Source organism: Cnephaeus nilssonii, assembly GCF_951640355.1.
Source record: "Cnephaeus nilssonii genome assembly, chromosome: 4".
Taxonomy (NCBI): domain Eukaryota; kingdom Metazoa; phylum Chordata; class Mammalia; order Chiroptera; family Vespertilionidae; genus Cnephaeus; species Cnephaeus nilssonii.
The window spans coordinates 59,315,770-59,343,232 of record NC_137075.1 but is presented as its reverse complement, the minus strand read 5'-3'; the positions used below and the strand labels follow the sequence as shown (position 1 = coordinate 59,343,232).

Below are 27,463 nucleotides of genomic sequence, written 5' to 3'. Positions count from 1 at the left end.
AGCCCAACCGGTGTTGAGCGTCCACCTATGAACCAGGAGGTCACAGTTCAATTCCTGGTCAGGGCACATGCCCAGCTTGTGAGCTCAATCCCCAGTGTGGGGCGTGCAAGAGGCAGACAATCAATGATTCTCTCACATCACTGCTGTTTCCCTCTTCCTCTCCCTTCCTTTCTGAAATCAATAAGAATGTACTTTTAAAAAAGATGCTGTAAAACAAACTGTATGGAGCTAAATTGGATCTCCCCTGTCACAGCCTCAAAAGCCTCTCAAATTCTCCTTTCCCCAAGATTTGTAGAAGACAAGTTTGACCACAAAATTTCCATGGCCAACTCACGGTGTGGCCCAAAAATAGGCAGTATATATCCCATCCCTTTGTTGGCAAGATGGAGGCTTTAATCTTTTTACTCTTTCACTCACTATAAGAAGCCAATTCTATGTCAGAGATTGGTAACAGGGTATGCCAGGAATAATCTTTATTTAGTTTCTAGTCTACTTTTAAATAAATATAATCTCTTGTACAGTTTTGACAACAGATTTTAGATAATTAGCATCTAGTTACCTCACATCTTCACCTTCCTCTAAAATAGACAAACAGATAGTACATTTTTCCTCTGTGTCCTCCTCAGTCCCTTCTTCCCCATCTTGTTTGCAGTGCAGTTTCCTCTGTGAGAACCAATCAGTTGTTACCTTGTTAGTAGAGATGACATTATTGAACAACTGAGTAAAGTCTGTGTTTATTTGAAATACAAAAATAAAACAAAACCACACATTCACCCACAACTTACTTCCCAGGTTCAACTATCATGAATTAGTGGATGACTTAAGTGACTATCACCAATTAAATGTTTCTTTATGACCCTTAAATAATCAGCATCAAAAGCAAAATCAAAGTTAACAGAAATTCATTAGCTTGAAATCTATTATTTTTAATCACAAAAAGGATGATACACAATATAAAATATCTCTGTCCTATCATGAGCATAGTTAAATAAACTTTATTTTACTAATAATGTTTCAAAAGATTATTCAAATTAATTAATGCTAATTACAGTACTTAGCTTAGACAGTTGAAAGGACTTAAATTTAATGATAATACACCCCATTAATACACTTAGAAAACAGATGAAAAATACAAATAGTAATTTTCACAATTTATTACTCTCTGTACAGCAAAGAACATTGTTGTTTGTTGAAAGAAACTTATTTAACATGTCCATTTCACAACTTCTTGATATACTACTATATAAGGAATTGGGGATAGAATATAAGAAATGTACATTAACTTAATGTCCATCAAAATAAGTGGCTGGTTAAATTATGGTACTGCCATATGAAGGAATTCTGTATATGCTATTAAATAAAAAATATGGATGATCTGTGAGTGAAGATATAGAATGAAAAGAGAATGTGTCAAACTGTGTGCACAGCAAACCCTTTGTGTTATTTTTCAAAGTGGAAAAAAAATATATACATATGCACATTATTATAAATGTATAAAAATATTTGAAAGATTACCTAAGAAAATCTTAACTATTATTTTTCTTCTGAAAAGGAAGACTAGGGACAGTCAGCAGGGCAATAAACTTCACAGTATAAATTTTTTTATACTTTGAATATTTTTAACTATATGTATATATTGTTTTAATAATAAATAATATAGTTGTTATAATGCACAAACCAAAAGGAGGTCCATATTAAATTTTATCCATTTTAATAATAATGTAGGTGTTTCACAGAGTAAATTCTTACCTTTTTGTATTTATGTGGATATGTACATCTTTCAATTGTTCCCTGGGATGCTCCACGATTGACATTTCCTAATCTTTCTTCCAAATGAATCAGTTCCTGAAGGTGAAGAATAATTAGTATTAAAAACCAGGATAGTTATTCCTTAAACAGCACTGTCAATATTGTAAAATAAATAAAGTTCCATATTTATAAACCTGCAATACAATGCAAATAGTGTTCAAAAAGCTGTAGATAGTGCCTGAGCAGTGTGACCTAGTGACTGAGCATCGACACATGAACCAGGTGGTCATGGTTTGATACCTAGTCAGGGCACATGCCTGGGTTATGAGTTCAATCCCCAGTAGGGGGCATGCAGGAAGCAGCCAATCAGTGATTCTCTCTCATCATTGATGTTTCTATACCTCTCACCCTCTCCCTTCCTCTCTGAAATAAATAAAAATACATACTAAAAAAAAAAAGAAGTGGTATGGAAAAGTTATTGTTACAGATTAGGGCAACATATTCCCACATAGTATTATGTAAGTCAGTAAGTATGCATGTACAGCAGGGGTGGGGAACCTTTTTACTGCCAAGGGCCATTTGGATATTTATAACACAATTTTTGGGCCATACAAAATTACCAACTTAAAAATTAGCCTGCTATGAGAGAAACCAAGATGGTGGCATAGGTAAACACCTGAAATTGCTGCCTCGCACAACCACTTCAAAACTACAACTAAAAGAAAAAACAGACATCATCCAGAACCACAGGAAGGCTGGCTGAGTGGAAATTCTACAACTAGAAGGAAAGAGAAAAGCACACTGAGACTCAGAGGAGGTGCAGAAGTAAAGTGCAGAGGTACGGAGGCGCTAGCGCAGAAAGGGCTGGCAACTGAGTACGCAGCTGTCTTTTTTCAATTGGGAGGGAGACACAAGCTCCTGACTGCTCTGAACTCCAGTTCCAGGTGAGACTCTGGGGACCCAGACTCATACTGGGAGAAACTGGACTGTCTGGCATAGGACCAGAACATGAAGGGAGCCTTCCACAGAGGTGCTTGCAGCAATTACCAAGGGACACTGAGACTCGGAGGCCTCTTAGGGAAGGGCTGAAGGTCAGCCATTGCTGTTTGCTCTGCCCTGCTGATTCCCTGAGACCCCACACCACCCAAGATGTGTGCAGAGGCTTTTGCATATGAATGGCCTGGCCCTTTGCAATCTAAAATTACCTAACAAACTGCAGCTGGGTCAGAGAGCCCCAGAACATCCAAAAGAAGGCCCAAGGCCCCACAGCAGCTTGCACTGCTTCACAACTGGGCCTCATCTGGGCACCTCCAAACCGCAAACCAAGAAGAGGAATCTGCAGATCTCTCTCTAGCTCCTGCTGGGTGGCCGCAGGCAGAGGCTAAATTTGTACCTCATGGGAGATCCAAGAGCCAGTGTACCCAGTGGTCAGAGTGGGACCATCCAGATTACAACTCCTCAGATCCATAAGGGACACACTCAAGGGGCAGACTCAGTGAGCACCAAGGCCCCACTGAAGAAAGTCTTGCCCCAAAAGGGTGTCTCTAGCACAGAAGTTCTCCCATTGTAGACACAGCTGATTCTCACAGCCAATTGGCCTTGGAGGTCAATTCCTCCCAGTGATATCAACAACAATCAAGGCTTAACTACAACAAGACTGTGCACACAGCCTACAAAGGGGTGCACCAAAAGTGTACACCTCAGGTAATTGGGGAGGCTGAGCCACTGGGCCCTATAGGACACCTAGCACACAAAGCCACTCTATCAACACAGGGAAGCAGCCAAAATGCGGAGACAAAGAAACAGGTCACAAATGACAGAAATGGAGGAAAGCAAACTACAGAGTTCACAACCACGGTTTTAAGGTTTTTGAAGAATCTTCTAGAAACCGCCGATAAATTTAGTGAGACCCTCGAGGATATGAAAAAAGACCAACTAGAAATTAAGCATACACTGACTGAAATAAAGAACAATATACAGAGATCCAACAGCAGACTAGAGGATCCCAAGAATCAAGTCAAAGAGTTGAAATACAAAAAAGCAAAAAACACCCAACTGGAAAAGCAAAAAGAAAAAAGAATCCAAAAATATGAAGATTGTGTAAGGAGTCTCTGGAACAACGTCAAGCGTACCAATATCCGAATTATGGGGGTGCCAGAAGAAGAGAGAGAGCAAGATATTGAAAACCTATTTGAAGAAATAATGACAGAAAACTTCCCCTACCCGGTGAAAGAAATAGACTTACAAGTCCAGGAAGCGCAGAGAACCCCAAACAAAAAGAATCCAAAGAGGACCACACCAAGACACATCATAATTACAATGCCAAGGGCAAAAGACAAAGAGAGAATCTTAAAAGCAGCAAGAGAAAAACAGTTAGTTACCTACAAGGGAGTACCCATACGATTTTCAGCTGATTTCTCAACAGAAACTATGTAGGCCAGAAGGGAGTGGCAAGAAATATTCAAAGTGATGAAGAGCAAGAACCTACAACCAAGATTACTCTACCCAGCAAAGCTATCATTCAGAATTGAAGAACAGATAAAAAGCTTCACAGATAAGAAAAAGCTAAAGGAGTTCATCACCACCAAACCAGTATTATATGAAATGCTGAAAGGTATTCTGTAAGAGGAAGAAGAAGAAAAAGGTAAAGATAAAAATTGTGAACAACAAATACATATCTATCAACAAGTGAATCTAAAAGTCAAGTGAATAAAAAAATCTGATGAACAGAATAAACTGGTGAATATAATAGAATATTTGTGGGCATAGAAAGGGAGTGGACTGACAATTCTCGGGGGGGAAAGGAGTGTGGGGGGTGCAGGAAGAGACTGGACAAAAATCATACACCTATGGATGAGGACAGTGGGGGTGAGGGGTAAGAGCAGAGGGTGGGGTGGGAACTGGGTGCAGGGGACCTATGGGGGGAAAAAGGAGGAACAACTGTAATAATCTGAACAATAAAGATTTATTTTTTAAAAAATTAGCCTGCTATATTTGGTCAAATATTTAATTAACTCACCCCTAATGTCTTGGCAGAGCCAGACCAAATGATTTTGTGGGCCTTATACAGCCCAAGGGCCAGATGTTCCCCACCCCTGATGTCGAGGATGAAATCATTGTAGTAAAAGAGGGAAACAAATCAAGCAATATTTCTAAGTCCCACTGCCTCTAACTTACAAATTGACATGAAGAAACAAAATAAAACTTTAAACCATATTTAAATGATTTGTTCTGAAAATTCAAACAAGGAGATATTTAGTTATAAACTAAATTACTTAAGTTTCTTTTCCTCCCACGGTATTTTTATAAAAATTAAACTTAGTCTAAAGCATTAAGCCCCCCACCTCCAACATTTCATAGTTTGGTTCTTATCTAATATTCATGATTTTATACATTTCTATATTTCTTTATATTAGGTTATTTTCATTTACTCTTCTTTAAATCCTTGGGTAATTTTTGTTTTGTTTTGTTAATCCTCACTGGAGAATATTTTTCCATTGATTTTTAGGAAGAGAGAGGGAAAGACAGAGAGAAACATCAACATGAGAGAAACACATCGATTGGTTGCCTCCTGCACCAGCCTTGATCAGGGCTTGGGCTGACGCTCTATCCATTGAGCAAAACTGGCTAGAGCTCCTTGGGTAATTTTTAAACTAAGATTAATACTGTTTATAAACCACAACCCCTAGAAGCAATATCAGAAATTCAGACATTTTACTGCCTTCTGCCTTATTGCCCAGTCACAGAGGCAATCCTATACAATTGTGAATACTAATAATACATATATTTTCTCCCTACATTAAAGATACTGTAGCAAATAAATTCATTAATTTTATTACATACCTCAAAATTGCCCCTGAAAGGACCTCTAAATGACGTTCCATCCAATCCTGATGAAATGTAACGGATGTGAGGGTAGCCTGCCATATCAGGAACCTATTTTAACAGAAGAGATAAGTTAAACCAATTAAGCACAGGCTTGAATTCTATTATTAACATTGAATAATTCAGACACTCAATTCTCTCCATTCAGCTACTCACAAAATTCAACTTCAGTTAAGTCTATATAATTCCAACTAAACATTCTGTAACAGGGTTACATTCCTCTTCAAATATAATCTTGTATATAATAGCTCTTAAAATGTAATTAGATAAAAAAGAAGAAATAGCTGTCCCATAAAATAACAGGTTTCTTATATTTGATTTATTTTGCATAAAGAATCCTAAGTAGAAAATACCCAAACTTAAGACTGATAATAGCCTAAACATATAGAGTAGTATTTTCATAAACATATAGAGTAATATTTTCATAAGATCTTATCAGTTTCCGAGAGCTGTATTAAACAGTATTAAGGAACAAAAATGCAGCAAATTTTCAAACAAAACTTTATTTCCAGTCTTCTAAAGTATACAATCCCTTTGTTGTTGTTGTTGTTATTATTAGTTCTCACCCAAGGACATGCTTATTGATTTTTGAGAGAAGGGAAGGGGGAGGGAGAGAGAGAAAGAGAAACATCAATCAGTTGCCTTCCTGGGGGATCAAACCTGTAACCTTTTGGTGCACAAGATGACGCTCCAACCAACTGAACCACCAGGCCAGGGCCCCACTCCTTTTTTTGTTTGTTTCTGGTAGTGAAGTTGTAACAGCGTTTTCTAATTTTTTGTTAAGTGTAGCCAATCCTCATTACTCACAGATCCTTTATTTGCGAATTTGCCTACTTGATAAAATTTATTTCTAACTCCAAAATCAATATACTTGTGCTCTCATGCTCTTTCATGGACATGCACAAAGCATGCACAAAAAATGTAAGATGCCTGACATGTGTCACAGCACAGGTAGAAACAAGGCCTTTTTTCAGCTCTTATATATACTACTAGAGGCCCAGGGCACGGATTCGTGCACTGGTGGGGTCCCTCAGCCTGGCATACGCCCTCTCGCAATCCAGGACCCCTTGGGGGATGTAGTAGTGCGCAAAGCGACAGGCAGCCAAGGAGGAGCCCGAGCCAGGCCGGGTGCCGCGCCACTGCTGCTCATCCAGGCCCCGCTACATCTGCCACCACTGCTTGGTAGTGCTGCCACAGAGGCAAGAGAGGCTTGTGCCGCAACAGCTGCGCTTGCCAGCAGTGAGCCCAGCCTCTGGCGCCCATCAGTCAGATGAGTGACCACCAGGGTACAGCTCCTGCATTCAGTGTTTGCCACTGGTGGTCAGTGCACATCATGTTGACCGGTTGTTCGGTCGCTTAGGCTTTTATATATACAGTAGATTAGGAAATGTCTTTTTGTTGCCTATTTAGTATCATGTTTCTCACATTTTTGTGCTTTCTATTGGTGTTTCATTGTTTAAAATGTCCCCAAGCATAATGCTCAAATGCTGGCTGTTGTTCTTAAGTGCAAAAGGACTGTGATGTGCCTTATTGAAAAAATAAATGTAGACAAGCTTCATTCAGGCATTGGCTGTGAGTTCAATGTTAATGAATCAACAATATGTATCAAATAAGGTGTCCTTAAACAGAAATATACATTAAAACAAGGTTATGTATTGATGGGTTTTGTGAACAGAGACTTGCTGTAAACTAACCCTGTATTTATCCCAGGAATAATGGTTCAGTATTCACTTAGCATTGGCAACAATGTTACAAAACATATCTGCCATAAAAAACAGGGGTCGACTTTATTAAGAAAGGGAAATTCTGGAATAGAGCACCATTCTTCCATCTCTATATATAACTAGAGGTCCGGTGCATGAATTCGTGCACAGGTGAGGTCCCACAGCCTGGCCGGCAATCAAGGCCTTACAGGGGGCCAGGGGGGAGGGACTGTGGGAGGTTGTCTGTGGGAGCGCACTGACCACCAGGGGGCAGCTCCTGTGTTGAGTGTCTGCCCCCTGGTAGACAGTGTGCATCATAGTGACCGGTCGTTCAGTCGTAATGGTTGCTTAGGCTTTTATATATATATAGACTAGAGGCCCAGTGCATGAGGCCTGGGGGGCGGGATGTGTGTGTGGCGGGGAGAGAGCGCCTCAGCCTGACCTGCACCCTCTCGCAATGCGGGTTATTTCTAACTCAGATATGTTTATGGTTTGGAAGTTCAGACCATAAACCTAACTCCCTACTGGACATTCCATCTTGATACACACAGTTATTTCAGATTCAATATGTCCAAAACCTAACATACCTAACCCCTTTTTGAAACCCTCATCTAATATTCTCCAACTCAGTGAATGGCACCACTATACACCTAATAATCCAAGCTAGAAATCATCCTAAATATTATTCAAATGTGTCCAATCATGTTTATGGCAACTGCTATTGCCTTTCTTCAGGGATTCATCACTTTTCCTCTTATGCTATAAGTCTTAACTAGTTTCGTCCACCCTGAAATCTATTTTCCACACAACTGAGGAGATGGTCTTTCTAATTACAAGCTGATTTAATCACTCTACAACATAAATACGATCAAGATGTTCCCTTTTCCAATGGTTCATTGAGTCCAAGTTTCTTGGCAGGGCAACATTATTTTGTATTGCTAAGTTTCCCTCACCTTTAAGATCCAGAAATTCCAATTTACTTGGAGTTGCTTGTACTTATGCTATTTGACAGTTTTTTACATGCTGTGGCCACTCTCAGAGCACCATTTTCAATTCCAAAGCCTGATCAGAAGTCACATGCATAATAAAGCATCTTGGAAACCCTTCCCTGCAGTGTCTTTACCTGCACAAAATCAAACTACTCCCTTCTCTGTACCACTTTTATAACTAGTCCTACCTAATAGACAAATATTCAAATTGACCATACCTCTGACACACCCACAAGCCACGCCCACCATCCAATCAGAGCAAGCATGCAAATTAACCCAAACCAAGATGGCTACAGCCAGAGAGAGCAAGGTTTCCTAGGTAACAGAGGGGAAACAAGCTTTCCGCCTGCCCTTGCCAGGCCTAAGCCTCCACTCAAGCTACAAAGTTTCAATTATAGAAGGTAAACAAATTCAAATAGAAATGGCGGCAGAATGGAGCTTGAAAGAGCAGGCCAGGGTTGTCGCCGGCAACAGGGGAAGCAAAGCTTTCCAGACACCCTGGCAGGGCCCACCTGCTAAAGGCAACAAAATTTCAATTATAACCCCAACACAAATGGCTGCTGGCCTCGGAGGGAGCCCCAGGCTTGGCTCCGCTCCAGGCTACAAAGTTTCAATTGTAGAAGGAAAATAAATTCCAGATACCAGGGCCTCCCCTTGGGTTGCCAGGGGGCGTGGCCGGCCTGCAAACCACCACAGGCCCCTCGCTCAGGCCGCCCCATGCCCCAAGGGAACCCCCACCTGATCCGGGACACCCTTCAGGGCAAACCAGCTGGCCCCCACCCCTGTACCAGGCCTCTATCCTATCTAATAAAAGAGTAATATGCAGATTGATCATCACTGCAACACACAATATAGCTGCCCCCATGTGGTCAAAGATCCTGCCCCCATGTGGACACAAGATGGCCACCACAAGATGGCCAGCAGGAGAGGGCAGTTGGGAGGCACTCGGCCTGCAAGGGAGGGCAGTTGAGAAGGACCAGGCCTGCAAGGGAGGGCAGTTGGAGGTGATCAACCCTGCAGGAGAGGGAAGTTAGGGGTGACCAGGCCGGCAGAGGAGGGAAGTTGGGAGCAAACAGGCTGGCAGCAGAGTGGTTAGGGGGTGATCAGGCTGGCAGGCAGAAGCGGTTAGGGGCAATCAGGAAGGCACGCAGGCAAGCAATTGGGAGCCAGCAGTCCTGGATTGTGAGAGGGATGTCCGACTGCCTCGAGGGGTCCCATATTGGAGAGGGTACAGGCTGGGCTGAGGGACAACCCCCCTCCGTGCACAAATTTTGTGCACTGGGCCTCTAGTATGTATTATAAATAGCAAACTCAGTAAATTTTTGCTGAACTTGTTCTTTGGAACTCAAACTGGTATCAACAAAATCTGAATCTGTTCAAATCAGATACAGAGAATTAATAGTCCTACAGATAAGAGAATAAAGTACAAATACATCAGAACAAATTACTATTATGAAAAATAAATCCCGTTTTAATGACAATGGATCAAGATTGTCATCTTTGTATAAAAGAAAAAACATAGTCATTTTTACATTAAGAAGAGTTCATTTTACAATACAAATACAGATTTAAATGTATCCAATACCTTTTTATAGCAAATTTTCTCTAACAATTCTCAAATTCTAGTAAGACACCCACAACAACTAATACATTAAAACACATTTCCAATAAAATATTTAACTTAGAAAAGAAAGAATACTTTTAGGAGAATATATCAGAACTTTGGAAATTTCCTATTTTACCATTAAAGGAAGTGCTCCTAATTGTAAGTGATGAAGCCGAGGTGGTGCATGGTAATGGGCCAAGTGAGGATGCAATGCTCCAGGTGTGTAAGTAGTTGCAGTCACTCCAGCTTCAATTCCCAATTCCCTGGCAAAGGATGAGAAGAGTTTAACTTTTAGACATCCTTAGTGGTTTTATTATCAATGGAAATGAGGGAGAAAGTAATCTAAGTTTTAATGTACATAAGATGAGAAAAAGATAATTTAGCCCAAAAGATTTAACTCATAATTTCAAATTCATTGCAGAAATTAAAACTCAAAAATTCAATTTTATGACCATCAGGCCCAAAGCAATTTGGACATAGTTTCACATCTTACAAAGGAAAGCAATACAGTTGACATGTGAACTACATGGGTTTGAACTGCATGAATCCACACCTGTCTTGTTCAAGGGTCAACTGTATAATGAATGGTCCCTAAGGTTCCTTCCAAACTAAAAGTCTGATTCCACTTGAGGAGCATGCAAAGTAGAGTTAACTTTTTTTGTTTACATGAATTTTACAGATGCTCCTGTGGCTTTTGTTTGTTGGCATCAACTGCCTACAGATAATTGTTTCAGAAAGAAAATTAAAGCAAATCTGCTTCCATTTCTCCAGGAAAAGACCAGAAACCTAGGAGGCTGGATTTCCCTTGTCAACAGCAGGGGTAAGGGTGATAAAGCAAATCTGAGCACAAAGGTAGATAAAAATGTTGTGAAAAGTAGGATTCACTTATGGAGTTAACTTTGATGATAGACAGCCCTGAAAAATAACAATCAAAAAAGCTCTACGCTTGTTTAACATGGTTCCCTGATCCAGAACTCAAGCTCCTACTCTTTCATCTCCAGGTCTCTTTAACTCACCCAAAGTCAGTGCCTCAAAGCTAAGCTGCAATTCAGTTTTTCCACATCATCCTTTTGTATGGCATTCCACTACAAAGCATCTCTTCCAGCAGTTTTACCACAAGATGCTGAGCAGAACTTGAAAATAAACAAGATACTGACCAGGCGGATCTCTCTGGAGCCTGTCGAGGATGTGAGGACATAGTCTGAGGCACATGAATATGATGCCCATGACCATAGTTTGGGTGCATCCTATGTGGATGGGGTGGGGGGCGTTCATGTGCCCGCCTGGAAACACAGAACACAAAAAGACCACTGGAAATAATTGAATAATTGGTTATTTCTTAATGTAGAAAACAATCTGCTATTAATAGTACAAACATATATAGATTAGTCATAAAATTAACTATAACAATAAATTACAGAAATATAACACAAAATTAATGATTCATAATAAATCAAGAAGCCCTAACCCACAAAATTCTTACTGCCCATTTATTATAATGCCTCCAATTCAAATATCAAAAAAAACGGCAATTTTAACATAATCTGTTATACCTTCTTTACAGTAGATATTTTAAATAGAATAGTAGAAATGGAATAAAAATATAATTTTAAAAGTTAAATACCCCAGCAAATGCTGCAGGCACAAAGAGGTTATTTTATGTAAACATATAGGGCAAGAAAATAGAAGCTATTTGTTTGCTTCACTTTTATATTATAACAACATTCATTTTAACCGATAAAACTTTTAAGAGAAAAATATTTTGACCTTATTCATTTTTGTCTAACACATGCCAAGTACATGTTAGCATCATTTGAATTAACATCTGAAAAAGTGTTACTACTCCATTCACACTCTTTATTCTGCATCCCAGCTTATTATATTTTCTCTTTCTAGTCTTAAGTCAGTCAAATGCACAATTGTAAATGGCCACAAAGTTCTAAATACTTATTAAAAAAACAGTGCCAGGTAGTAATTTTTATTCTAATTCTTATTTTCTATTAGTTTCTAACATAATTACAGATTTTGAATCTTTAATTATTACAAAAAGTAATTTTCTAAATACTAGATGACCTGAATGTTAAATTGGCAAATTTCTATATAAAAGTTTACTATATTAGAATGGCAATAGCAGCCAGAGGTTCTGGATATATAATCTTAAATTATGTAACTAAAGCAAAAAGTTACACAAGCGCTAAGTCATTAATTAGATCAACAGTTTGCAAACACATTCTGTAAGGGCGAAGTAATACATATTGTTGGCTCATTAGGCCACCTGGTCTCTGTCTCAACTACTCAACTTAGTCTTTGCAGTGTGAAAAAAGCCATTGACAATACATAAATGAACAGGTGTAGATGTTTTCCTATAAAACATCATTCACAAAAACAGGTAGGCAGAATTAGACCAACAGAGTTTACTGCACTGAATTAGAAAATTAGATCCTGAATTTTCAAAAGAAAACAAAAAGTTCAATTATAGTTTTTGTATGTTTGTGGGGTACAATATTTTAACATTTAAATTTGTAAATAAAAACTAAAGACGACTATTTTTTCAATACCAGTTGATAATGCTAATACTCTTCTTCCCTCTGGTTGGTAATATATAAGTCAAATTATATCTGTGATAACATTATGTCTTGTTTCCCTGGACCATCAATTCTAACATTTATCTTTACTATGGAATACTGAGGAAACAGGCAAAGAAGGGATTGATTTGCAAAAGAAAATGACCTGGACACTTTCCTGAAAATGGTTTGATTTGTTAGATAACCTGATATAAAATTGTTTTGTCAACCCCTACAACTCAAGATAAGAGAAAGATTCTAGTTAGTAAAGAATTAATTTCCTTTTAAACTGAGGATATAATGCAGTCCTATCACTTCTACAGGTTTTATAGTTTTAAAGACCAGTGGAGATAGAAGGGAACGGAATAAAGTGTGATTATCTTTTTAAAAGCATAAAACCTACGTTGGATGCTGCATCATCCTCCTCCTTTGAACTTCCATCCTTTGCATTACTTCATGAGGATGCAGTCTCTGTGCTGGAGGTGCAGTGGCTGGAATATGGTGTGAAATCGGCTGGTGTGAGGGAGGAAGATGTTGAGGGATTGGTGCAGCTGTACTGGCTAAATGAGTTGGGGGTGGGGGTGCCACTGGGTGAGATGTTGTATGAGAAGACATCTGAGAATGGAAAGCATGTACAGGATGAGGAATAACGTAATCCACTTGAGGTGGAGGCTGCGCCTGAGGAGGAGGGTTTCCATGAGAGTGGGGGCAGGCAGAGGCTTGATGATGAAGTGGTCTTGTTAAAGAAGCATCTGTAAAGAAACACACAGGCACCATGCAGTTAAGCATATACTGCAATTACACATCCCTACTGGATTTTACAAACATATTAGCACATACTTAATTTTAATGAATACTTTATCAAGTCTGTTCAATTTCGCTCTGCATCCTTTCTTGGAATAATCTTAGATATCTTCTCATGTCAATACATATATCTTCACTTTATTCACAGTCTCACAGCATTCTATTATAGGAACGTACCAAGATTTAGTAAAGAAATCGCCATTGATAAAAATTAAAAGCTAGCTAAAACTAACAAGTCCGAGTAAACCATGGACTGTAGTTAATAATAATGTATCAAAAAATAATGTATCAATATTGTTTAATTAATTTTAATAATTAATTGTTTAATAATGTATGATATTAGTAATAGGGGAACTAGACATGGGGTATATACAAACTCTCTGAGCTATTGTCTCAATTTTTCTGTGAGCCTAAAACTGTTCTAAAAAATAAAGTCCAATATTTTTTTAAAAATTGAAAGCAACCCAAATGCTGTAATAAACATCTGTGTGTATAGTCCTCCTGTGTTGCTCACTCTTTCATATGTACATATATGTAAATGTATGTGTGTGTGTGTGTGCGCACATGCGCGCACACACACACACACACAGAGACATTACTCATGGACAATTATTGTAGCATAAATTCCTATAAGCATGTCTGAGTCTAAGAGAATAATATAGATACCAGTTGACAAAATGCCCTTCCCAAAAGGTTACCGAAATTAATATTTCCACTAACAGTACATGAGTGTGCCTGATTATCCCTATACTATCTCTAAATCTTTAAGATGCCAATCTGAGAAAAATCTTCTATTTATTAGCCACTTATATTTCTTCGCAGAAATATCTATTCATATTCTTAGCCTACTGTTCACCTTTTCTTGTTGATCTGTAAATATTCTTTATATACATGGAAACTTTCTCACAATAAGTCTTTTGTTAATTATATTTTGAATTGTCTTTTGTTAATTATATTTTGCCATTCACAAGTTTTTTACTTTGTGAAATCAAATGTATAAGTTATATATTTCTAAACACATGAACCTTGTTTTGTTTTAGGATTTACTGGTTATAGAGCACTAAAGAAAGACAAGGAACTCAGAGGAGTCCTCTAGGCAAGACGCAAAGACATTCTTTAATTGCTGCTCTTCTCTTTCCCCGCCCTATGACATTTTTCCTGTGCTACATTAAGAAAATGAAGGAGACAACATGCCATGGAAATCAGCCTTTCATACAGATAATTTCCACAATATCTTTATTCTGAATCTTTGTGTTTCAAAGTGACTGGTGAAAGGTCCCTCTGAAGAGTTTGTATCTCTCTTACTCTAAGAGATATACATCTGTTTGAGGTCTAAAAGTATGCTTGTCTCCTCCATGAATCTGTTTGAATTTGGAAGATTTTCGCAGTAGTCTGGTATGAAGCTATGGCCATTCTCTAGTTTCATTCCAGAAGAACTTCCTTCAATTTTTAATTTTTTTGATTCAGTCAGCAGGTAACCATGAACACTCACTCATTCAGCTATATTTTCAAATGAAACCTTGCTAGCATGTATTTAAAAGAAACTTTCAGTAGCTCAACAGGATTGTAACACAAATTTTTATACTGATATTTTTTAAAAGTTATATTGTCAAATTAATGCTTTAGGAAGTCACAAAACTCAGTACTTCTTGATCATAAAAAAAAAGAAGTAACTGTTTTATCATAGTTACCTATCTTTTCTCGGTTTCAGAACATTTTTCCAGTTTCATCTCAAAGTTTTCTATTTCTATAATCATTATGCAAAAAAATAATATTCACAAATATTACAAAATTTTAAAGTTTTACTTCAGAATGAATTTAAGTTAAACTCTTCAACAATCATTTTACTTTTCAGCTATATTGAGGTATAATCCTATACAATAAAAGCCTAATATGCTAAGTGTCTGGTTGACTGGTCAGCTTTTCAACCAATCAAAGTGTAGTATGTTAATGATATGCTAAGGCTGCTCAACTGCTCACAATGACGTGCACTGACCACCAGGGGGCAGATGCTCCGACTGGTAGGTTAGCTTGCTGCTGGGGTCCAGATGATCAGGACTGAGCCAGAGGACCGGACACGCCCTGGGACCCTCCCACAGTCCCTCTCTGGCTGGCCAACCTCCCACATCTCTCCCCAGCCCCGATCGTGCACCGGTGGGGTCCCTCGGCCTGGCCTGTGCCCTCTTGCAATCTGGGAGCCCTCAGGAGAGCTGGTTTCGACCCAATCCCACAGGCCAGGCCGAGGGACCCCAATGGTGCACAAATCTGTGCACCAGGCCTCTAGTTAACAAATACAACTGTATATATTTAAAGTGTACAATATGATTTGACATATGTATACTTTATGAAATAATTATAACAATCAGGTTAACACATCCAATCACCTCACATAGTTACCATCTTTTGGTGTGTAATGAGAATATAAGCCATCATTATAATCACTAAATATCTAAACAAAACAGATAGCTAACCACTGTGGAAAAATACCATTCTGCATTTCCACAGATTATTTCTCTTCCTTCTCTATTTTATGTGTTCTTGCCAGTTAAAAAAAAAAAAAGGTACTAATATTCAACTTTTTTTCAATCCTAAAAGTTCAAGATGTCACTCTGACTCAGCAATCTCACTCTTGGGAAGTTATCTTACAGATAGATTAAAAAACTACAAGCAATTTAAATGTCCATCAACAGAGGAACTGAAAATGGAATATTATAAGGGTATTAACAACAATGAACTAGATTTTTATGTGCTAATATGGAAAAAAAAAATCAAGGCACTGTAAATTTAAAAAAACATCAGGAATCCAAAAGCAAGAGGCAAATAATGTTTAATATGATCCCATTTTAAATATATATACTTGTATGTTCAAATAAAATTTCTAAAAGGTTTTATAATAGGCTATAAACAGTTGTTACCTCTAAGGTGTTAAGATTAGTAGGATGTGGGGAGAAGGGCTTTTAACTTCTCATTTTATATCATTCTGCAGTTTGAACTTCTTAGGATGTACATGTTATTTTTATAATAAATCAAGTTGATCTAAAACATTTATTTCTTCATTAGGACATTAAAAAGGAATGAATTCACTATAAATTGCCTCACTATATTATTTAAAGGAGATGGGCAGAAAACCACACATTTTGAGTATTTAATAAAAGATGATCAGTTGAAGATGAATATCAACAAATATTACAAATCAGCCTGTGTAATTTCATACCAGTGTTCATATACAGAATCTGCCCATTTGTCAATGCTTTGCAAAAACTGTTTCAAAACCTGTTTCCTAGCTTACATTTTAAATGTTAAGTTGCATTATTGTAAAAATAAAACCAGGTTTCACTGTACAAATTCTGGTTTGACTCTAGTTATATCTGTAGAATACAAACTTAAAAAATTAGAGAAATGAAAGAAGAAATCTCAGGAGATACATAACTGAAAATGATCCTTTCCAAGTAATCAGAACAAAAGCCTGGTTTATTCCTGGCATGAATTTTTAGTTTTTAAATCAAAGTATTTATTAAGTTTCCATGATTATTAGCTTATGATTTAACAGAGTAGTAAATATATGTTACATAGCCTTAGATTATTTCTCATTTCTTATGATATCTTATAGATTTCCATTTCTTTTAAAAAGTCATGTCTGATTCTATTTTAACTACCTGCATTACTGAATATGGAAACCTTTTTGCAATGGGTAAAGCTTTTGTCAAGGAATTCTAATGCCTCAGTTAAGCTTCAGAATTATTTTTTTTTTAAGCTTCAGAATTTTTATTCAAAATTTACTTTCCTGTGTCTAGAAACAACTACTAAACTTCCAAGTTTTCCATTAATCTTAAAACATAAATCTAAGTTCCCTAAAACTTCCTTTTACAGGAATCTAGTATGCCATTAAATGTATTTCAATTTCATAGGCATTAAAATGTTAAAATGTAAAATAAAATATACTTTTTATTATCCTGACCCTTTTAAATAACATCTGACCTTTTTGCCTTAGAAGACTGTTTTGAGGATATGGGGTGAAGGGAAGAAGAAATGGGAAAAATATACCCCATTTAATATTTCCTCAGAGCATGGAAATACTAAAAATCTATAAAAAATTTTTTTAAATATATTTTATTGATTTGTTACAGAGAGGAAGGAAGAGGGATAGAGAGTTAGAAACATCAATGGGAGAGAAACATCGATCAGCTGCCTCTTGCACACCTCCCACTGGGAATGTGCCCACAACCAAGGAACATGCCCTTGACCGGAATCGAACCTGGGACCCTCCAGTCCACAGGCCGACGCTCTAGCCACTGAGCCAAACCGGCCAGGGCAAAATCTATAAATTAAGATGACTGAAAGGTAATCTCATAGAGGAATGTAAAAGCTTCATTTCTATGCCCCTAAGGTTTCTACCTGTTAAATTTATACTTACAAGGAGGTGGCATATAGTGTCGACATGATGAGAGTGAGGCTTGTGCAGGGGGCTGGGGCTGGGGCTGTGCAACCATGCTTGACCCATAACCATCTAGTGATAATGGCTGGCTCGGGACAGCAGCAGCAGCCTGATGGCCAAAGATTGCAGCTCGGGAAGAAGAAACAGGGCAGCAGGGGTCAAATGCAGATGCTCCGTGAAAGCCAGCACTTCCATGACTTCTGATAGCATTGCTGCTCAGGTCCACTGGCAACGCCTGCTGCATAAAGAGGAATCGTATTTTATCTTCCTAAAGTTTGTCAAAACATTGTTTCATGTTATGTTATAAAAGTATTTCTAATGTAATCTAGAAAATAGAATCGTTGAATTAAGAATTTGAAAATGATAAAACTTTTATTGTGAAACCTACTGAACACCAAGAAAATACTCTGTATCTTGGATTGTAAAAATTGTAGTAATTATATACTTAAAATCTATAATCAATTTTTAAAAATCAAGCATAAGATCATGCTACCCGATGAACAAAGTTAATTATTACTTTAAGGTCTATTTCTCTTCCATTATCTAGATCTTAGAAAAAAAGAAAACTTTTCAATCATACTTCCATATTTTCCTTTATCCCAAAATTCTGAGTAGTAATTTAGGACTTCTTTGAACAACATATAATCACATTACTGAAAACATTAGGTTCTAGGTAAAAATTTGTTCTATTTCTAAACTGTATATAGCACATATTCAAATGAATCTTAAATAGTGCAAACATTACCTAAGGTAACAAAGGGCATAAGATTCCTTTTATTAGAAACATGACTTAGGGAAAGGTCCATATATTAAGTTGGAAAATAAACCCAAGAGTCTACTCATCAGTAATTAAGTTTCCCCCCTCAAAGCACTGAAAACTCCTATGTAAAACGCTTTATCTTCTAATCTAAAGCAGATTACAGAAATAGAATTGCTTATTTGTATTCTTAATTTAAATACAAAATCTTTTGCTTAGTGTTTGCAATAGCTGTAATTGTTAAAATGTGATTAAAGAATATATTAGTAAAGATTTGGTGTTATATATGGAATTATATATAGGAACTATTCAACACTGGAAGCTGAGGGCTGGAGATAAAGAAAGCTCGGGTAATATGAGAGGCCCAGGCCATCCAAGGGCCAGTGAGGAAGAATAGTGGTCTCTGTGCTTTCAGTGGGCTCCAGGCTCAGGGGACACCAGAAACAAAAGAAACTGTGGATGCTAAAAGGAAAGGAAGAGGATAGTACAGGAGAAGCTGTGGGAAGGTGAAAAGGAATACAGTAGGTCCTTTCTTCCTCTATGTTATGTGTCTACAACTAATTAAATTAATGGCTGGCCTCTTTCTTTTGAGTTGGAAAATAGAATGTATGCCCTCAAATTGAGTAAATAAGGTTCAAGAATAATATTGTGAGGTCATGAGTTTTTATTTATGGTTCAAATCCTTTCCCTATTTTCCTATTTAGGCTAAAATTTGGCAAATGCACTGGAGTATCAACATACTATGAAGGTGAGCAAATTTCCTATCTTCTTTCTCCAGTCACTGATTAAGAACACTCCCAGAGAGTGAGTAAAGTAGGGTGAAGGTCCTCCTGGAAGGAACCGAAGGGAAAGTTACAAGTAAAGAATAAAAAGAAAGGGGGAAAAAACCAACAAAGGGGAAAACCAATTTTTCACAATTCCAACAGTTCATTCAATTCTATTCTAGAGGGAAGGAAGGATAATCAAGATTGGTACAAAAATGGCAAATATTACTTTATATAGGATTATAATCAATGCATAAAACTGAACTACTCTTTCAAAAGAGAAAGCAGCTTTACACAAAGGCGTAGTAAGGACTACAGAGAGTCAAGTGACTACTGCAACTTCTTTGCTATCAGGCCTACTACTCCCCAATCTTTCTCTGCCTATCCACCATCTGGCACTCAATCATAAAACTTACACTGTCACAAATCCTCAGATCAGTTTGTCTCTCACTCTTCACTTCCTATTGTGGCCACATAGGTCTCAACTGGAGGTTATCTCATGAGCATGTGCCTAATTAGAGAATACTCCAAATGTCTCTAACAGTTGAGTACTTATGAGTCTCAACTGTTCATATTTCCAAAACCTCACTCTAGTCTCCTTCCTATCTGCTGTCACCACTGAATGCCTGATCCTGCTGATTTTCCTCAAGTTTTGTATGTAGTCCAAATATATCTACTTAAGAGACAGTATAGGTTATATTTATTTTACACTGAACAGAAGTGTAAGAGACTCTATCTATAATTAAGTCAGTCAGGTTTAAAGAAAATGTGCCATACACAACTGATCTCTCAAACCAGCTGTATTATTTTATTACTTCAATAATATTCTATGAACAAAAGGCCCACCTTTTGGCAGCTCTTGAATGAATGTGGAAGAAGTTGGTAGATTTACTTCTTCACGATTTTCCTACTATAATTATAAACCCCTCTTCAGCCCAAATTTCTAGTAAAAGGAAATTTTGCTTTTAAGCAGGGCATTTCATTCAGTTTACTGAAAAGTTTTCCTTTTGCGTCTTCATTCCCAAGAAGTAAACAGGTCTAGCCCAGTGGTCGGCAAACTCATTAGTCAACAGAGCCAAATATCAACAGTACAACGATTGAAATTTCTTTTGAGAGCCAAATTATTTAAACTTAAAGTTCTTCTAACGCCACTTCTTCAAAATAGACTCGCCCAGGCCATGCTATTTTGTGGAAGAGCCACACTCAAGGTGCCAAAGAGCCCCATGTGGCTCGCGAGCCACTGTTTGCCGACCATGGGTCTAGACGATTAGTAGATATTAATACTTAGAACTGTTACCAAAATATCACCTATAATCTTTAAAATCAAATTTTCCATGAAACATTTTAACATTTCTTCTGGATAACAGCACCTAGTTCTTTTATTTTTTAAGGGAACACCCCTCTTTCTTAATTACATTTTAATTTGTCAGATGTAGAAGAGATAACCATCAAAATTTAAAGATGAAACAAGTACTTTAGGAAAGGTCAAGGGATACAAAAAAACAACAACAGTTGCTCTAAATTTTCTTTATTTTTTAAATTGAAATTATTGGGGTGACATTGGTTAATAAAATTATATAGGTTTCAGGTGTACAATTTTATAACACATCATCTGTATACTATATTGTGTCCAACACCCCAAATCAAGTCTCCTTCCATCACCATTTATCTCCCCTTTACCCTCTTCTACCTCCCCGCAACCTCCTTTCCCTCTGGTAATCACCATACTGTTGTCTGTGTCTATGAGGTGCTTTTTTCTTTTCTTTTTGTGCTTAAACCCCTCATCTTTTTCTTTTTTTAACTTTTTTTTCCCAGTCTTTTTTCTAAGATATAGGTCAGCTACCACTTTACTTTGAAATAACATGTTTTATTTTCTAAAGTATACACCACCCAAGTTTATATCATAGTAAAAGTTAAAATAGCACATAAAACTTGACTTCATTAACTACATGTGACCAGCAATACTAATGCAGTATTATTTGACATTCTGAGCATTCACTATAAGCAACTAATTTACTGAATTATAATTTTTTGTTGATATTTCAATTCCCCATAAACTAAAAATCTCATCTGCTCCTGAGAAACTATGTCACAGGTTTGCATCTGAGAGGTTATCTCTAAAGATTCATGGAGATTATAGGGAGCTCCAGAATAGGAGGTGGAGGAATAAAAACTGGGAGAATTTCCCAATTTCTCATTAAGTAGATTGACAATGCAGTTGCAACACTTTGTCTAAAATACAACCCCAAAGATCAGATTTACCCGTATTTAACTAAAAAATCAAAACCATTCTAGAATAAAAAATAGTTTCATTTCTGATTTTCTACATCCCTGGCCCCCTCAATTAACTGCAATAATTTAGAGCAGGGGTGGAGAACCTCTTTTCTGCCAAGGGCGCTTTGTATATTTTTAACATCATTCGAGGGCCATACAGAATTAGGCTGCTATATTTGGTCAAACTCACCCCTAATGACTTGGCAGGGCCAGACCAAATTATGTCTTGGGCCTTATATGGCCCATGGGCCAGACGTGCCCCACCCCTGATTTAGACCATCAAAAAATCCTAGAGACTTAAGTAAAAGAAAAAATTACAGACCACTAAATTAGGCCACTTATTTAGCATATAAAATTTATTATTAGGCATGTGGTTTTTTCCTGAAAAAAACACACAAACAAACAAACAAAACACCCACTATTTTAAATTTTTAGAAAAGAAAGAAAAAGTCATAAATTCCACATACCTGGTCATGGTAGCTGGTACCAGAACTATTTGCTCCACAAGGTGCTTGTACTTGTGGAGGTCTTTCCACAGGGCATGTAGGATCACTATAGGAGGGAGAAACTGGGACAGCTGGGTGGGGAGTATGATGGTGGTGGTGGTGATGTTGAAAATGGTGGCCATGCTGCTGAAAGCAACTTGTGTGTGGATGTCCTAATGCATGGTGATTCTGTGACGACCCTCCACATGGCGAGTGCTGGGGACAGCAGGAAGGTAACCTTGGCATTGCAGGAGGGCCATTTTCCGTTACAGCACTAGATGCAGCTCTCCTCAAGTCGTCTTGTAACAGAAAAAAAATGCATAGAAAAATCAAATGATCAAATATCACTGTGTAATAAAGAGGTACTGTGTATAAATAAGTAAATAATTAAGAAATGTTTAGTAAGTTCAAATCTCTGTAAAAAAGGATAGTGCCACAGTTTTAACATACATATAACTTCTATAAAAGAAGTTATAACATACATATTAACATACAGCCTCTCCTCAAACTACACAGTATGTGAAAACGATATAAAACAGATAAATATGGAGATAAAATTTTTTACTTAAAATGTATAAATCAGAAAAGTGGAGAATCGAGCCGTATCTCTTCTACCGCATCACCCATATGACCCCTGAGGCATCTCCTCAGAACCCTTAGAATTCTGGAGTACCATTGTTCTAGCCTTATTTCTAGAGTAACTGATACCAGGAATATTCTCCTCCCATTTGGCTCACAGTACATAGCTGATCTCTTCTGGGTCAATGTACCAATTAGGAATCTTCTGGTTACTAACAAATAGTACAAAAATACAACAAAAACTGGCCGAAACAAGTAAGGGAATTTATGAGCTCACATAAATGAATCTGAGTGGTGGTACTTTAGGCTCTGGTTGATAGGTCTGACTGCTGCAAAGCTCCCTGTAATTCTCCTGGGTCTGCCCTCCCATCCATGTCCTACCCTGCCTTCACTGTTTCCATTCTGGGGGAGGTCTATGATCTAACCCCTGTTCTGTAGTATCTGTGCACTGTTTCCTTTCCAAGCTCCTAGTCTGGCCAATGTGGGCAAATTTCCTGAACCCTTTTGTAAAGGTTCTTAAGCTGGAGACTAGAATTCAGGAGTCTGTAAAATTGGATTAAAAAAAAAAAAGACTAATTTTTACTAATCTCTAATTGCCTACTGGATTAGTACTATCTTGTTAGCATCAGATGAGAGGTTAAATATTACAAGTAATTTGTAACAAAAAACTATGAAAGTGGACAAGGTGTTTACTTTTAAAACATAAATTATAGTACTTTAAAATCAGTTCTATAACTGTATCACTTTCATTCATTTGGATTTCAAATTTCTTGAATAACCTGGACAGAGTTACAACCAGCATATCAGGAACTGATTATGACCAACAGCCTATCTTAGCTATGCTAAATCAAACATTAAGTACCTATTGTCTACATGCTGCAATATTTGTAGCAATAAACTCATTATTACAGGAGCAGTACTTCCTGCAACATTTTCAGGGTTTTATCTCAGCCCCCATGTCCAAGTGTTGTACAAGTGAATGTCATTTATTGTGTTACTTCAGGAAAAAAAAAAAAGATTGAAAACCTCTGGGACACTAAATCCATTCAATGGATGACCTAAATGACCTTCCTGGTACCTTACAATTCTGGGATACTTTAATTTTACAAATCCAATTATTTGAGGATTTTGTATAACTCAAGAGATGAGTTTGTAACAAGAGCAAATCTATGGATTGTAAGAACTGTGACTGAAGTGACAGATATGACACCTTATTCAGAAAGAATGTACACCTTCTATGTCTTCAAATATTTCAAATACAAAACTCAGAGTGAAAGAAAAGGAAGCATAATGACTAGAATATATTTAAGACTGAGCACATATTTAAGGGGTCAGATCATTAAAAGTGTGGCCTCACCCTAGCTGGCTTGGCTCAGAGGATAGAGCATCAGCCTGCGGACTGAAGGGTCGCAGGTTCGATTCCGGTCAAGGGCATATGCCTGGGTTGTGGGCTTGATCCCCAGTGGGGGGTGTGCAGGAGGCAGCCGGACAATGATTCTCTCTCATCATTAATGTTTCTCTCTCTCTCTCCCTGTCCCTTCCTCTCTGAAATAAAAATATATTGAAAGCGTGGCCTCAAAAAGAAGACTGACCTTATAGTTCTACTTGTTAGGGTACAGTTTTGGCCTCCAATTAAATTATCTATTTTCCTACAGTTCAAAACATCTTTGTTGCTCAAACAGGTTAGCAAAGTACAGACAACTGATTCTCCTCTTGTTCAAGAGTTACTGTCTAGCCCTAGCTGGGTAGAGTGCCATCCTGATAACGCCAAGGTTGCAGATTCAATCCCCGGTCAGGGCACAAACAAGAAACAGTCGATGAATATATAAGTAAATGGAACGACAAATAGATATTTCTCTCCCTCTCTCCCCCCTCCTTCCTCTTTCTCTCTAAAATCAAGAAATAAAAATTTAAAAGAGAGTCACTGACCAAAGAAAACTGCCATAAATTAGAAGTGAAATACAAAAATACCTGATCAAGTAAATAAAACATTTTTTATTAAAATTAGCCCAGAGTATCCACCAAAAAATGATATAATCACAAACCTGCAGGGAAATTAACACTATAGACTAGTGACATCAAGCTGGTTAAAATCCTTTCACTGTAATTCTAGGAAAATTACTGAGATGTGCTCATGCATTTATTCATTCACTTGGCAAGACTTACACAAATAATGATATGGTAAAGGACTTACAAAAGGCAATAGAGCCCTGGCTGGTATTGCTCAGTGGTTAGAATCTCGGCCTGCACACCAAAGGGTCGCGGGTTTGATTACTATTCAAGGGCATGGATACCTGGGTTTCGGGTTTGCTCCCCAACCTGGGAGTGTGCAGGAGACAACCAATTGATATGTCTCTCTCACATCCATGTTTCTCTCTCTCCCGCTCCCTCCCTTCCAGTCTCTTGCTGAAAAAGCAATGAAAAAATATCCTCAGGTGAGGATTAACAAAAAAAGAAGGAAAAGACAGACCTGATCTTTGATCTTCAAGTATCTCATGATCAATCATAAAGTCAATTTAAGATATAAACCAATCAGTATTATAACTGAAGCACTAAGTTGAATATAGGAGAGAGAAAATGGATTTGTTGTTCCACTTTTTATTTATGTATTAATTGGTTGCTTCTTGTATGTGCCCTAAATGAAGATCAAACCTGCAACTTTGGAGTATCCGGATGACGCTCTAAACAACTGAGCTACCTGGCCAGAGCTATAACCTCCATTTTTTTTTATTTACTTTCCCCTGAAGGAATAAAAGTTCTAAGGAGAATGAGAGAATTTTGGAATAGCCATTGAGGGGAAGAAAAGGTAACTGATTAAGATACATCATACTATGGCAACTTACTACCAAAGGCCTGAGATTATATATCATAATTCAATCTGCTTGGTTCTATGCTTTTTGTCAGCCCAATTTAAAAACATGGATAGAGCAAAGCTGGCTTAAGTTTTCCAAGGTTGGAACTATGCAATAAAATGCAAAGTTATAAAAGGGTAAGAGATCAGCCAAAGGACTTGTATGCATGCATATAAACATTACCAATGGACATAGATACTAGGGGGGTGAGGACATGTGCTGGGGGCTGAGAGTGCCCAGGGAGTGGTCAATGGAGGAAAAAGGAGACATATGTAATACTTTAAACAGTAAAGAATTATTTTTTTTAAATGCAAAGGACAAGATGTGAAGAAAATAGATGACTGATGTTCTATAGAGTCATGGAATAAACTGAAGCCATAAGAACTGAGTGCCCCCTAAAGTAGCCTGCATATCTGTATGTGCTTCTATCAGATTTAAACAGAGGAACAATCTGGCCCAAAACAAGGTCCTCCTAGTCCAGAGAAATACAACATAAAGTCTATCCAAAAAGTGGTCATCAATATCATTAGAGTGATATCATGAGAAGGCCATTCAGGTTGTAATGCTGCCACTTAGGAGATTAAATGTGAATCCTGGGTGAACAAAGGTCTTGAATGAATGAATATATAAATGAAAGATTTGAAACTATCTTGAAATAAAGTTGGGACTCTGTTACATAAAATCCAGATAATAAGGGTACAGAAAGCTATCAGGAGAGAGGAGTAAATGAATAGAGTTCAAATCTTTGCCTCAAAGATTATTAATCTTGAAAGTACTTAACATTCCAGATTTCTTCATTTCTGATGGGAAGAAATGGAGAGAAGCAAACTACTGGATATAGAGTTCAAAACCACAGTTATAATGTTACTCAAGAATCTTCTAGAAACCTCCAAGAAACTTAATGAGACCTTCAAGGATCTTAGTGAGAATGCCAAAAAAATGGAAAAGGACCAGTCAGAAATTAAGCATACACTGACTGAAATAAAGAATAATATACAGAGATCCAACAGCAGACTAGAGGATCCCAAGAATCAAGTCAAAGAGTTGAAATACAAAAAAAGCAAATAATACCCAACCGGAAAAGCAAAAAGAAAAAAGAATCCAAAAATATGAAGATAGTATAAGGAGCCTCTGGGACAACTTCAAGCGAACCAACATCCGAATTATGGGGGTGCCAGAAGAAGAGAGAGAGCAAGATATTGAAAACCTATTTGAAGAAATAATGACAGAAAACTTCCCCTACCTGGTGAAAGAAATAGACTTACAAGTCCAGGAAGAGCAGAAAACTCCAAACAAGAGGAATCCAAAGAGGACCACATCAAGGCTGATCATAATTACAATGCCAAGGGCAAAAGACAAAGAGAGAATCTTAAAAGCAGCAAGAGAAAAACAGTTAGTTACCTACAAGGGAGTACCCATACGACTGTCAGCTGATTTCTCAACAGAAACTATGCAGGCCAGAAGGGAGTGGCAAGAAATATTCAAAGTGATGAATAGCAAGAACCTACAACCAAGATTACTCTACCCAGCAAAGCTATCATTTAGAATTGAAGGTTAGATAAAGAGCTTCACAGATAAGAAAAAGCTAAAGGAGTTCATCACCACCAAACCAGTATTAAATGAAATGCTGAAGGGTATTCTTTAAGAGGAAGAAGAAGAAAAAGGTAAAGATAAAAAATTATGGACAACAAATATCTATCAACAAGTGAATCTAAAAATCAAATGAATAAAAAATCTGATGAACAGCCGAAACCGGTTTGGCTCAGTGGATAGAGCGTCGGCCTGCGGACTCAAGGGTCCCAGGTTCGATTCCGGTCAAGGGCATGTACCTTGGTTGCGGGCACATCCCCAGTAGGGGGTGTGCAAGAGGCAGCTGATCGATGTTTCTCTCTCATCGATGTTTCTAACTCTCTATCCCTCTCTCTTCCTCTCTGTAAAAAATCAATAAAATATACATATTTTTTAAAATCTGATGAACAGAATAAACTAGTGAATGTAATAGAATCAGGAGCATAGA

General features: G+C 37.6%; 1 protein-coding gene across 9 annotated transcripts in view; it reads right to left on the bottom strand.

Moving 5' to 3' along the window:
- Positions 1 to 27,463, bottom strand: part of RNF111 (ring finger protein 111) — a 105,709-nt gene that overhangs the window by 1,594 nt on the left and 76,652 nt on the right. For 4 of the 9 annotated variants that reach the window (XM_079769362.1, XM_079769360.1, XM_079769361.1 and 1 more), the window contains 8 exons: positions 21,998 to 22,314; positions 17,715 to 17,973; positions 12,900 to 13,248; positions 11,090 to 11,242; positions 10,069 to 10,195; positions 5,593 to 5,685; positions 1,750 to 1,845; positions 560 to 687 (listed from right to left, as the gene is read on the bottom strand). In XM_079769362.1, coding sequence (XP_079625488.1) covers positions 560 to 687; positions 1,750 to 1,845; positions 5,593 to 5,685; positions 10,069 to 10,195; positions 11,090 to 11,242; positions 12,900 to 13,248; positions 17,715 to 17,973; positions 21,998 to 22,314 — 1,522 coding nt within the window. The remainder of the gene's footprint in view (positions 1 to 559; positions 688 to 1,749; positions 1,846 to 5,592; positions 5,686 to 10,068; positions 10,196 to 11,089; positions 11,243 to 12,899; positions 13,249 to 17,714; positions 17,974 to 21,997; positions 22,315 to 27,463) is intronic. The other 5 variants (XM_079769364.1, XM_079769365.1, XM_079769368.1 and 2 more) reach the window with 5 other exon arrangements.